Source organism: Oenanthe melanoleuca, chromosome 27 (genome assembly GCF_029582105.1).
Source record: "Oenanthe melanoleuca isolate GR-GAL-2019-014 chromosome 27, OMel1.0, whole genome shotgun sequence".
Lineage (NCBI taxonomy): Eukaryota > Metazoa > Chordata > Aves > Passeriformes > Muscicapidae > Oenanthe > Oenanthe melanoleuca.
In genome coordinates this window covers 3,013,581-3,026,415 of record NC_079360.1, presented here as the reverse complement: position 1 = coordinate 3,026,415, position 12,835 = coordinate 3,013,581, and the positions used below count along the sequence as shown (strand labels likewise).

The 12,835-nt window shown below is 64.4% G+C and overlaps 1 protein-coding gene across 4 annotated transcripts; it reads left to right on the top strand.

Moving 5' to 3' along the window:
* The first annotated feature begins 722 nt into the window (after positions 1 to 722).
* WNK4 (WNK lysine deficient protein kinase 4) lies at positions 723 to 12,756 on the top strand. Of its 4 annotated transcripts, none has more exons than XM_056511798.1 (20): positions 723 to 1,298; positions 6,300 to 6,472; positions 6,653 to 6,873; positions 6,953 to 7,110; positions 7,636 to 7,724; positions 7,799 to 8,018; positions 8,095 to 8,398; positions 8,549 to 8,679; positions 8,750 to 8,817; positions 8,908 to 9,049; positions 9,131 to 9,247; positions 9,321 to 9,476; positions 9,789 to 9,846; positions 9,964 to 10,098; positions 10,233 to 10,813; positions 11,032 to 11,128; positions 11,243 to 11,669; positions 11,793 to 11,995; positions 12,115 to 12,212; positions 12,293 to 12,756. In XM_056511798.1, the coding sequence occupies exons 1-20, from the start codon at positions 849 to 851 to the stop codon at positions 12,308 to 12,310; spliced, it is 3,846 nt and encodes a 1,281-aa protein (XP_056367773.1). In that variant the 5' UTR covers positions 723 to 848; the 3' UTR covers positions 12,311 to 12,756. The 4 variants fall into 4 exon arrangements, with proteins under 4 accessions (XP_056367773.1, XP_056367772.1, XP_056367771.1 ...); XM_056511797.1 differs by having other exon boundaries at positions 11,240 to 11,669; XM_056511796.1 differs by having other exon boundaries at positions 739 to 1,298; positions 12,290 to 12,756.
* The last annotated feature ends 79 nt before the right edge of the window (positions 12,757 to 12,835 follow it).

Genomic DNA, 12,835 nt, shown 5'->3' with positions numbered 1-12,835 from the left:
CGCGGGGCTGACACACACCTTCGACTCTTCCTATTTGCGTGACCCTAATTTCAGGATTTCGGACCGTAGTGAACCCGAGCGGGATTGTCTGGGGCAGCGTAGGGGGAACTCGCGTCCCGGCAGTGGAACTCCGCTGCTCCAGGACCAGCCAGAAACTCTGAGGAAATGTTTAAACCAGAGACGTTCCTGCGTCCCGGCTCCGGCCGCGTCAGTCACAGCAGCCCCGGAGCCCCACCGGGGCGGCGGCAGGGAAGGGGCTGTCCTGCGGGGAGGGGGCAGCACGGAGCCCCGGAGCAGCCGCGGCAGCGCGGGTCCGGGTGGGCGCCGGGCGGTGACCCCGGGCTGGGAGGGGACATCCCGAGCGGTGCCGGGGCGCAGGGGGCTTGCCCGCTGCTCGCAACCCGTGTCTGCAGCTCTAGCGCTGGGCGCCGTCCCGGGGCTGCTGCTCTGTGCGGTGTCGGTGCGGTGCCCCTGCCCGGTGCGGTGTCGGTGCTGTGCCCCTGCCCGGTGCGGTGTCGGTGCGGAGCCCCTGCCCGGTGCTGTGCCCCTGCCCGGTGCGGTGTCGGTGCGGAGCCCCTGCCCGGTGCTGTGCCCCTGCCCGGTGCGGTGTCGGTGCAGTGCCCCTGCCCGGCGCGGAGTCGGTGCGGGGCCGGTGGCGCAGCGCGGGCGGGGGGCGGCGGTCGGGGGGGCGGACCCGGGCGGGGCGGGGGCGGTGCCGCCGGGCGGGGCGGTGGCGGTGCCGGGGCCGGTGTCCGAACCGGGTCTCGGCGGTCGCTCCTGGTTGCGGGTGGCGGAGGCAGCGGGTGCGAAGCTGCGCGGGAGCGGCCGCTCCGACCGGGCTTGAGCCGATGCTGGCGGCCGAGCCCGCCGCTGCCGGAGCCATGTCCCATCCCGAGGCGGAGCGGGCGGACAGCGGCTCCGCACCGGAGCCGGAGCCGGAGCCGGGTCCAGGGCTCCCCGGACGGGCTCCGCACCGAAGCCGCAGCCGGTGGCCCTCGGGGCGCGATTCCCGACGTGCTTCCTCCCGCTTCAACCGGCGGAGCTCGGCCGAGCTGGAGCTGCTGGGGTACCCGGCCCCGGACGGAGTGCGCGAGGGGTCGCCGCCACCGCCGGCCGCTGTCGGGCTCCGGGAACCTGAGGAGACGGAGAGCGAGGAGGTGGAGACGCGGGCGGTCGCCACCTCCCCCGACGGCCGATTCCTCAAGTTCGACATCGAGATCGGCCGCGGCTCCTTCAAGACCGTCTACAAGGGGCTGGACACGGAGACCACCGTGGAGGTGGCCTGGTGCGAGCTGCAGGTACGGCCCCTGCCAGCGCCTCCGCCCTTACCTGCCCCCACCCAGTGGCCCCCGCCCCGGGGCAAGGGGCTCCGGAGAGGCACTTGGACCCTCTTCCGTCCAGTTTCCCTGGCGTGTGCAGCCCTCCCCGGCCCTGACCTGCTGCCCACTGCTGGGTGCTGGTGGGACCCGCGGGGCACCTCCCCGGGCTGGAGCCTGTGCCGACGGGGGCAGGCACCCTCGAGCCTCCCCTTCTGCCAGTCGCTGTGTTGCCACAGCGGCAGAACAGGGACCTGGAGCTCGGTGCGGGCTCCCCTCGCTGCCTTGCACTGTGCCCATCACTGCCAGTGCCTCGGGGCCTCGTGGGTCTGCTGGCCCGGACCCAGACTCCTGCTTACTGCGCTGCTCCTGGCCCTCCTGCTCATCACGTGCTGTTTTCCATTTGCTTTCTTGCTGCCTGCACTATGAAGTATGTCAGGGTGCCCACGTTCTTGATGCCAGTCCCTGCTCTGGCACTTTACAGGTGGATCTGGGGCTGAGCATCCCACTGTCTTCCTGCTGCTCACCAGCTCACAGCTTTCCCTCCAGGAGGACAGCGAGGGCAGCAGTGCCCTCTCTGCATGCCTGCCTGTGCTTGTGCTGGAGCTGCCTCCAAGGTTTGCTCCAATAGCCCTTGGTGTGCTCTGGGGCACGTGCCTGCAGCGAGGTGGGGCTGGCTGTCAGCTGGGAGCAGGGTACGACACGACCTTGGTGCTCTCTGCCTGCTTGACCTTGGCTGAAGTAATGTACGTGGCCACCTGTCTGTGCTTTCTGTGATGCTGCCAGGGGCTCTCTGCTGGAAACAGCTGGACCTGTGGTTCCAGGTGTCTGAGGAGTGTCCCCATCTTCTCTCTGCTGCCACATCTCCGTGGCTGTCCTGCAGCCTCATACCAGGATGCTGAGAGCAGTGTGATAGTGTTGCCTCTACAACACCTTTGCCCCTCAAATGCTTTTGATGAGCTTAGTCTTATCCATGGAGGTGCCCAGGGACATCTGTGCTGTGGGGCTACCTTTCCTCCTTGGAGCCCCTGGGGAGGGGCTTTGGTGAAGTCCAAAGTCTCCCACAGGCTCTGGGATGGTTACTGTGGTGGGAAGGTCCAAGTCCTTGTTGACACAGAAAACGTGTCTTGCGAGTTTGTTGTCTTGTTCCTAAAAGCTCAGTGCAGTTGCAGGTAGCTGCCTGGGCTGGGTCCTTGGGGTGGCTGTAGCCCAGCAGAGCAAGAAGAGATCCTGAGAGACTGGTGGGTGGTTTCTAGAGGGGCTGACTGTGGCCTCTTAGTGAGGAACACGAAGATTTGCCCCCACCCTCATGGGTTGCACAATTGCTTCAGTTGTTGAGGGTTCAATTCAGAGCCAGCTCAGTTCTTTGCCCTGACAAAACCCCACAACTCCATCCAAATGCCCCTGAGCTCTGTGAGTCCTGTGTCCCTTCAGGTGCAACCACTGACTGGAACAGGCTCTCCTTGGCGAGCCCAGGACCTTCCTTCTCTGGATGAGTCAGCTGTCCCCAGTGCTTCCCACTCAGCTGGCTTCGTGTCCCTCGCTGTGGGTCTGCCCCACGTCACAGCCGTGCCCCAGCTCCCCTGCCCTGGGGCCTGGCACGCACAGCGGGGCTGGCAGCATGTCCTGTTCCCTGCACCCTGCTCTTCCCTGTGGCTCTGTGCAGGCAGTGCCAAGGGGATGAGACTGCACCATCTCAGGTGGAGGGGAAAAGGGAGTTGGGAAGCAAAATGCTTCTGTGTCCCAGTCCAGCAGGTAATGCTGGCCCCCTTGCTGGTCCTGCGAGCCAGCCAGGCAGGAGTGGCAGAAGCCACTCAGTTGTCCCCTGGGGGTGGTTGTGGAGAGGCTGGGGTCCAGGATGAGCTCCTGCCAGGGACCCTGGAAGACCTGGCAGACCTGACTCCTCTCAGCCCTCACCCTCCCATGGGAGTGCAGCCAGGTCCCTGCTCCCACCCCGTGCCTGCCCCTGCAACCCCTCTGCCCCAGCCTTCTCCCCTCCCCACCCAGGGTTTGGCTCCATTCCACTGACTGCTCTTTATCCAGTGTCTCTTGTACCCAAATCCATGTCCCACAAGGGGCTAAGAGCACAGACACAGACATTTAGAAGTTTGTTTTTTTCAGCAATCATGCAAAGAATTGGACACTGTGACACAAATACGGGATTTGGAACCACAAATAAAAATGGTTGTGGTTCTGCCATTTTAAAAATAGCTTTGTCCTGTGCACTTCACTGTTCTCCTTCTATTGCCTTTCAGTTCCAAATGAATACTTAACCTCAGGCCTGACCTGTTCTGCACCAGGGAACCTGGTTCAGCTGCTGTGATGGATCCCAATCCCAAACCCCAGTTCTCCCTGCTGTCCTTGCCCTGTCCTTCCCTCCTCAGTCTGGTGAGCTAGAGGCTGGTTTTGCCTGTCTTCTGTCTTCCTGTGAGACCCCCCTGGGGACCTGCCCATCCCCGTCCCCTCTCCTGAACACAGCTCTGTCTGTGCCTCCCAGTGTGTCCACAGCCCCACTGTTTGTGCTTTCCAGCTTTAGCCTGCCACTATTTCTGTCGTAGGTGCTGCGGGCGGTGGGGAAAGAGGAAGCAGGGAGGAAACCAGAGGCCCAGAGTGGGGTCGGGCTGTAAATACCTGACTGTGCGATTTTCCTGTGGAACCCCTTGGGGTTCCCCAGTGGGCAAGAGCATTCTGGGCAGCAGGCACTGCTGTGCCTCCCCTGGCTCTGGTGCCCAGGTTGTGCAGGTGACCTTAGCCAGCAGCCCCGGGGCTGCAGGGCACCTTGTGTGTGTGCTCACGTGGCTGCAAGCACACACAAGCTCAGTGGGGCAGACCCACAGGGAGGGCAGTGAGGTGCTGGCACCCACTGCTGACAGAGAGCTGGCTCCTCTGTGGGGGGCTCAGGACCTCCCTGTGGCTGCTGACATGGCTGGAGGGAGAGTCCTGGGCACTTTCCAGCGCTGGCTCTGTGCCCCACCATGGTGTTGCTCTGAATGCCCTCCAGAGTGCAAGTGTCAGTGCAGAGCCAGGGCCCTTGAGGGCTGTGAGAGCAGGACAGCCAAGGGCTGCAGGGATGAGAGAGCCCTCTGGGTGCTGCAGAGTGCACTGAACATCACACTGCCCAGCTGGGGACAGCCTCCTGCTGCAGAGGCAACAGCCCCCCAGCCACTCAGCCCCACCCTTCCTTGTCCTGCACTGGCCTCAGCTCCTGGTGTTGGCTGTGCTGGGCTCCTCGGCAGCCAGCTCCTGGCTCACAGGATGGGCTGGACCATTGCCACCCAGCTCCTCATAGTCCCCATTCCACCATCCCCAGTGTCCTCCTCCACCCTGTGCTGGTGCTGGAGAGGACATGGTGTGCCCAAGGTGTGTGCCATGCCTGTGCTGGCAGCCCAGCAGCCCTGCCCTTCCTCCAGCCAGGCTGTGGCCAGGCTGGGCTTCGATGCCCACACTCAGCAGGGAGAGTATCAGCACGCACAGGAATGGGAGCTGCTGCCACTTTGGTCGTGTGGAAGGACTGATGCCAAGTGAGCCCAGCAGCCCTGGCACAGGCTCAGGGGACATGCTTGGCTCCCCCAGACCTTACTCCAGGCATCAGCACTCTGGGAGAGTTTTTTGCTGGGGTTCTGCCTGGAATTGGGCATGGCACAGTGAGGGCTGTGCTGGCACAACTGGCACCCATGACTCCCCACCTGCCCCAGTTCACAGCCTGTGCCAGCTTCCTCATGCTCCTGCAGGTTTGTGGGGTGCAGTGAAGCCTCTGGACACCTCTCAGTGGGGAGGAGGGGGCCAGAGGGGCGATGGGGGCTGTGGCACTGGGCAGGGAAGCTGCTGTGTGCTGCTGGCTGTGCCGGGGTTCAGTGCTGTTTTCCTCCTTCCCTATGAAAGGTCCCATTCATGCTGCTGCAGCAGGCTCAGGTTCTCATCTGGGCTGAGCCTGTCCCTGAGCGTGTATTAAATGTGGGGGGATTATGGAGCAGCTCCAGCCAAGCCATGGGGCCGCCTGTGATGCAATGAAATATTACGAAAGCTGACGGGGCTGATGGATGGTGGCCACTGGCCAAGAGGCCGAGCACAGCTCTGGCAGCACTGGTGGTGGGAGCTCTGTGGCAGCTCCAGTTTCCTTGGCCTCTGAATGTGGGCTGGGCAGGGGTCCCAGCTGGGAGGCCCCCAGGCTGTGCAGCAGCTGAGCTCTGCAGGACCCCAGGCTGTGGTGGAGCTCTTGCTGCTCCTGCTCCTGCCCAGGGCTGAGCACTCACAGCTGCTGCACTCGGGGCTGGATCTGGCTCCTCTGGCTCTGGCCAGCATTTACCCTCTTCCTGCACCCTGGGGCTGTGTCTCTTCAGGATGAGGGGGCTGTCCCCTCCGCTGGCCCCTGCCCCAGCTGCAGTCAGCACCCTCGGCTTGTGTTTCTACTTTAATTAACTCGAGCAGAAGGAACATGGAAAAACCTGGGCTGGAGCCTCCCCCGCCTGCTTTCCCCAACAAAGGCCTCATTGAGGCTGGCCCAGCACCCGGCTACACAGAGCCCAGGGCTGATGGTGCCCCAGTGGGGGCACAAGAGCCATGGCCATCGTGTCTGCACAGGCCAGCATGGCAGCAGCTTCTGCAGAGCCCCCACGTGTCCCCTCCAGCTGCAGGCTGGGGTCCCCTGTCCTGAGGCAGTGTGGTGGGCTCCAGCTGGGGGCTGAGTGAGGAGAGTGGGAATGGACAGCCCCAGCACAGGGCAATGGGGATCTGCATGGGTTCCTTAGTGCCCCATCTGTCCTGTACCCGCCCAGAGTGGTGGGCTGGTGGGGGATTGCAGTCTGGGGTGGCCCCAGCCATGAGTGTGCCACTGTGCTGGGGGACAGCAGGTCTGACCCAAGCTCTCTGCCTTGTATGCAGGAGTGGGGACGGGGATGTGAGGGAGGGTCTTTTGTAGCCAGGGCACCCCCCGTGCTCGGCAGGACCCCACGTGCCCTCCTCACACCCTCGCTGGTCCCACAGACGCGGAAGCTGTCCAAGACGGAGCGGCAGCGCTTCAGCGAGGAGGTGGAGATGCTGAAGGGGCTGCAGCATCCCAACATCGTGCGCTTCTACGACTCCTGGAAGTCAACCATCAAAGGGCAGATCTGCATCGTGCTGGTCACAGAGCTCATGACATCTGGCACCCTGAAAACGTGATTGGGGCGTGCAGGGGAGGGAACAGGGTCCCTGCTGGGATGCTCTTTGCTGCTTGTTCTGTGTGGTCATCTGAGACCAGACAGGCTTGGCATGGCAATGGGAGGAGGGTGGGCTGGAGCCAAGGCTGGGGCACGAGTCTGAGCCCTGCAGGTCTGAGCCCTGTTGGTCCCTGGCAGGTATTTGAAGCGCTTTAAAGAGATGAAGCTGAAGGTGCTGCAGCGCTGGAGCCGGCAGATCCTCAAGGGTCTGCATTTCCTGCACACTCGCTCGCCCCCCATCATCCACCGCGACCTCAAGTGTGACAACATCTTCATCACGGGCCCCACGGGCTCAGTCAAGATCGGGGACCTGGGCCTGGCCACGCTCAAGCGAGCCTCCTTTGCCAAGAGTGTCATAGGTGGGACCGGCTCGTGGGAGCTGGGGGGGCTGCAGGGGGTGGGAACACCGGGGGTCCTGAGCCCTCGTGCATCACCCAGGCACCCCCGAGTTCATGGCACCGGAGATGTACGAGGAGAAGTACGATGAGGCCGTGGATGTCTACGCCTTCGGCATGTGCATGCTGGAGATGGCCACCTCGGAGTACCCCTACTCAGAGTGCCAGAACGCCGCCCAGATCTACCGCAAGGTCACCTCGGTGAGGCCCCGGTCCCGGCTGCGGGTGATGCTGCTGGCTGATCCCACAGCAGGCAGGGCATGGGGCTGGGGGGATGGGCAGCTGGAGCTGCCAGACCTTGCTGCTGTCAAAATGTGCCACTGTGCAGGCTGTGTGTGCCTAAAGATAGTCTGGGCAGTGAGGGGTTGCTCTGCCAGGCCATGGAGCTGTGGGTGGGTGGTGGTGGGGCCATGGCTTGGCCAGACCCCACATCCCTGGCTCTGCACCAGCCACTGCCAGTGCGTTAATGGGGTGGAACGGGAGCAGGCTGCTCGGTCACCCTGGCCCGGGGCACTGCAGCTGCCCTGACCAGTTACAGCCGGCTCCTGCCAGCTCCTGCCTGTTGGGGTGGAAACTCAGAGCCCTGGGGCATCCTGGCCTGTGCAGACACACGTGGCCTGGCCACAGGAGCCACTGCACAGCTCGTGGGGCCCTGGGCCGGTCATGCCCTGGGAGCCCTGTGCTGCAGCGGGTTGGCACAGGGGGTGCTCACTCTCATTGCCCCAGGGCCTGAAGCCCAGCAGCTTCTACAAGGTGAAGGTGCCCGAGCTGAAGGAGATCATTGAAGGCTGCATCCGCATGGACAAGAACGAGAGGTGGGGGCAGAGCGGGGCCTGGGTGGCAGGGTCCCCCCTGGCCCCGAGCCCACGCTGAGCTGTGCCCTCTGCAGGTACACCATCCAGGACCTGCTGGAGCATTCCTTCTTCCAGGAGGACACAGGGGTGCACGTGGAGCTGGCTGAGGAGGATGACGGAGTCAAGTCTGGGCTCAAGCTCTGGCTGCGCATGGATGACACAAAGAAGCTGCATGGCAAATATAAGGACAACAACGCCATCGAGTTCCTCTTTGAGCTCTACAAGGATGTGGCAGAGGAGGTGGCTCAGGAGATGGTGGGTACAGAGATGGGGGAGCCCTGGGGGCTGTGGGGTCCCTACACCCTGAAGTGACAAGCTCCCTCCTGTGCAGGTGGTCCTGGGCTTTGTCTGTGAGGCTGACTACAAGCTGGTGGCCAAGGCTGTGCGGGACCGTGTGGTGGCCATCAAGCGCAAGCGGGAGAAGCTGAAGCGTGCCCAGGGTGCGCCATCACCCGCAGAGCCAGAGGAGGAGCTCAAGTCCCCACTGCAACCTGGTGCCCCCACGCCTGCCCTGGCCACCCCTGGCTCTGGGGACTCTGCCTTCAGCAGCACCTTCCCCCTGGAGCCTGAGGAGCCCGAAGCTGACCAGCACCAGCACTTTACCTACCGGCACACCAGCTACTCCTCAGCCACCTGTGCGTAGGCACCAAGGGGTAACAGCAGGGTGGGCAGAGGGGCAGGGGGTGGGTGGGGGGTCTGTCAGCTTCTCCCAGCCCCACAGCCCTTTCCCAGCTGCCCAGCCAGGGAAGGGACTGGCTTTGGTTCATGCCAGCACTCTTCCTCAGCCGACTGTGAGACGGACGGGTACCTGAGCTCCTCTGGCTTCCTGGACTCGCCAGACCTGGCCCATCACAGCTTTGTGGCCATGGACCCCACCAGCCCCCCGCCCAGCCGGCCCGGGCGCTGTTTCCCCACGGTGAGCATGGCCCCAGGGGCAGGGGGTCAGGGCAGCTGTGGAACCAGCTCACCCCATCCTCTCCCTGCAGAGCATCGCGGTGCAGCTGCCCACGGAGCATCTGCCCCCCGCCAGTGGCTTCTCCTCCTCGATGGACAGGTGAGGCTGGGGGAGCGGGCAGGGGCTGGACAGGGACTGTGGTGCTTGGGAATGGCCACGCTGATGCTCTGGAGCTGGGGCTTCCTGCAGCTACACCTCAGACGTGGCATCGGGCATGAGTGATGGCTATGAGGGGCTCTCGGCCAGTGAGCAGAGCTCCAAGCTGCCGCCCAAGCGAGCCTCGGGGAAACTGCTGCGGCGCCGAGCCCGCTCCAGGCTGCGCATCACCAACGTGAGTGCCACAGGGGCCAGGCAGGGGCCAGGCAGGGGCCAGGTGGGTTCTCCTGGGCTGAGCCAGCCCTGCTGCCCACAGATCTATGACAAGAATGACCGAGTGGTGGAGTGCCAGCTGCAGACCTACAACAACAAGATGGTGACCTTCAAGTTCGACCTGGATGGGGACAACCCGGAGGAAATTGCAGCCGCCATGGTGAGAGCAGGGTGGGGGTGAAGGTGGGCTCTGCCTGGCTGGGCTGGGTGCTGACTGGCCCCTCCACCCTCAGGTCCACAATGAGTTCATCCTCAAGTCGGAGCGGGACAGCTTCATCAACCGTATCCGGGACATCATCCACCGCGTGGAGACCCTGCTCCGCAAGGACGGGCGCAGTGCCACCGAGCTGCCCAAGGGCCCCGAGGCTGAGAGTGCTGTGGGCAGCCCCGTGAGTGCCAGCCTGGCCCTGCCAGCGCTGGGGAAGCTGCTGCTGCTGCTGCTGCTGCTGCTGCTGCTGCTGAGCATGGCTTGGGATGCTGCCTGGCCCCAAGGAGTCCAGAGGGGAGGGGGGCCTGGGGTGCAGGGTCCTCCTGTAGTGACTTGCCCGCTCCTGTGACAAATCAAAGTGCTCACCAGCCCAGAAGAGTCTCCAGCTCCTGTTCCCAGAGGTGGTGGGTCCAGGGTGGGGCCCAGCAGGGGCTTTGCACTGCCTGGCTGGGGCCTCTGCCCCAGTGCTGGGCTCAGCTCATCCTTCTCGCAGGTGGACCTGCAGCTGCAGGGGCTCTCGCGCTCCATCTCCTCCTCATCCTCACTCAGTGGTACGTCTGTGCCCCTGTGCAGGCCCTTCCTGTCTCCCCAAGCCCCATGCAGGGCAGGTGGGTCTCAAAGGACATGTCCTGCCCTGGCTGAACCTGGCTGTCACCCCTATGCCACAGATCTGAGCTGCACCAGTCCCAGCCTCTCTGTCCAGTCCCCTGTCCTGCCGTTGCTGAGCCGCTCCCCATCAGAGACCAACCTGGCCAGTCCTGTGGAGCCGCTGGCAGCCCCAGTGCCACTGGGGTCCCCCACAGGTACCAGTGCTGGCAGGGTGGGCATGTTCATTGCACTGGGGCTGCCAGCTGCTCACTGGTTTCAGGCTCTGGATGCCTGGGCAGGGGTAAGAGATGGCCTTGGGGAGCTGCTCCTGATGCTTCTCTCCCTGCAGGCTCAGCGCAGACCTGGCCCCTCGTCTCGATGACTCCCTCCTGGCTCACATCATCACCAGCACTGACACCAACACTGACCTCCCAGAGTACCCCAGGGGGGCCTGTCCCCCCAGCCCTGCCCCAAGCCCTCCTGTCCCCCCAGCCTCTCCCCACATCCCCTGTTGCCTGTGAGCCCAGCAGTCCTCTGAGCTCCCCTGTGACCAGCACACCCTTGTCCCCCACTGCCCCCCTCTTGTCTCTGGCTAATGTCTTCTCCCTGGCAGTGATGACCGTGGCCCACACTGTCTCCTCCATTGCCAGCTCAGGTGGGCAGCTCTACCCAGCACTGCTGCCACGGCCGCAGAGTCTTGTCCTGGGTGCCCCACGCTTTGTCTACCCTGACCCCACCAGCACAGACAAGCCAGGCCCACCTGGCAGTGGGATCCTGCAGTCAGTGGGAGCTGATGTCCCCACTGCTGGGGTGCCCATATCCTCCTTTCCCTTGGCACCAGCCCCAATGTGCCCCACAGGCAGCGAGCCCATGGGGAGCCCTCTGCAGTTGCCAAGCACATCCACATCTGGGAGTTCAGAGCGCAGCACGGTGAGTGTGGGTGTCCAGGGCCACTCCAGGTGGAGCTCAGTGCCAGGAGGGCTGGGTGGTTACTGCAGATGCTGCACAGGGATGGGACATCATGGCTTGTGGAGCCACTGGGATGCAGGGAGGGCTGAGTGCGTGGCAGATCCCAGGGCACAGAGGGGAGGACAGGAGATGTGGTGGGAGCTGGGGTGGGGCTGCTGATGGTACTGAGGTGCCCACAGGTGCTGCCCGGTGCCCCCAAGCCCAGCCACTCTCTGATCATCTCGGAGGCACCAGCCCCCAGCGTGCCCAAGGCCCAGCTCTCGCCCATCAATGAAGGTAGGGTGGGGCAGGGCCAAGGCTGTGCCGTGTGCCTGTGCCTGTGCCAGGGCACCGCAATGCCCCGGCCAGCCCATGTGCCTGAACCCCACCAGCTGCCCCTGTCCCCAGCAGAAGCCAAGCCCCAGGTCCTGGGCCGGTTCCACGTGGTACCAGCCAAGGACCTGGCTGTGACCTCTCCGGTGCTGGGCAGCAGTGATGGAGAGCAGCTCAGCACGGAGCCTGTGGCGAGTGGCTCCCCGCCACCCGTGGTGCCTGACAGAAGCCGCAGCTCAAGCAGTGACTCGGATGCGGCACTGGAGGCAGCAAAGCGAGACCCCAAGGCTGAGGAGGTGGCAGCCGAGGGGGGCACGGTGCCTGCGGCGCCAGTGGGGAGCGACCCAGGGGACGGCCCTGGGGAAGAGAGCACAGAAAATGTGCCACAGGCCGTGCTGAGCCAGGTGTGGATGAGCTACCCTCGCAGCTTGTCCTATGTGAGCAGCGATGACACTGAGAGCGAGGACGAGGAGATCTGGGAGGAGCTGCAGAACCTGCGCCAGAAGTGAGGAAGGGGGTGGGCTGCACCTGGGAGGCGACAGATCTTCCAACCCAGCCCTGGTGGGAGTTCGCTGTCCCTTCTGTCCCTTCCCCGAGTCCCCGCTACCAGCCCCTGTCTTCTCCCCAGGCACCTGGCTGAGGTGCAGCTGCTGCAGAGCGCCCAGAAGAAGGAGATCGAGGAGCTGTACCTGCGCATGGGGAAGCAGCCACCGCCGGGCATCGTCTCGCCCGCAGCGATGCTGTCCAGCCGCCAGCGCCGCCTCTCCAAGGGCAGCTTTAACCCCTCCCGTCGCAACAGCCTGCAGCGCCTGGAGCTGGCGCAGCCCGCAGGTGCCAGCCCCGCTCCCCGCTCCCTCCAGGGCACCCGGGCTGGGTGGGGGCTGCAGGACAGGGACCCCGGGCCGAGCTGCACAGCCCCGTGCCCTCACCCAGGGCCGCTGTCCCCGCAGGCATCATGCGCCGGAACTCGCTGAGCGGCAGCAGCACCGGCTCGCAGGAGCAGCGGCTCAACAAGGGGGTGACCTTCGCCGACGACCTCGGGCGCGTGGTAAGGGGCAGGGGCCGATCCCATGGCGTTCCCCGCTGACCCTGGGGCACTCGGCTCACGGCTGCTTCTCTCCCCAGTAGCTGGCTGGCCAAGAATGATCCCACGAACTACCTCATGCAAGTGCCTGCTGCCCCGGGGCGGGCAGAGCCCCCGCACCTCCCGGAGGGCAGTGTCAGCCCTGCAGAGCCCGGACTCCCTGCTCCCCTTGGCTGTAGCCTACAGCAGGGCAGCCGTGGGATTCGCAGGGGAGTGCTGGCCGGGTGCGGACCTGTCCCACAGGTGTCTGCCCGCTGTCCCCAGCAGCTTTGCTGGAGGATATGTGCGAAGGTCTCCTCCCTTCGTGGCTGTAAGGAGCTGAGCCCGCCCCGAGGACCCCCGGCTTGTCCCAGCCCCGCCACCACCTCAGCCTGCACTGGACCCCGCCCACCCTGCGGAGGGGCCTGAGCTCCCCGCGGCCCCGCCCGCTGGAGCACCAGGATCCGGGAGCACTTTGTTATGAACTGGGGTTGGGAAAGTGTTTTCATAAACATGGATTGAATACAAACTGGCTCTGCGTGTGTGTCTGTCGGGCAGGACGCGTGGCTGCTTGCTTCACTGTGTGGCAGTAAAGAGCAAAACAGAAA

Coding starts and splice junctions, on each gene's coding strand:
- WNK4 (XM_056511797.1), top strand. CDS start 849: ATGCTGGCGGCCGAGCCCGCCGCTGCCGGAGCCATGTCCCATCCCGAG. Junction 8,019..8,094: donor AGGAGGTGGCTCAGGAGATG/GTGGGTACAGAG, acceptor CCTCCTGTGCAG/GTGGTCCTGGGCTTTGTCTG. Junction 9,477..9,788: donor AGAGTGCTGTGGGCAGCCCC/GTGAGTGCCAGC, acceptor TCCTTCTCGCAG/GTGGACCTGCAGCTGCAGGG.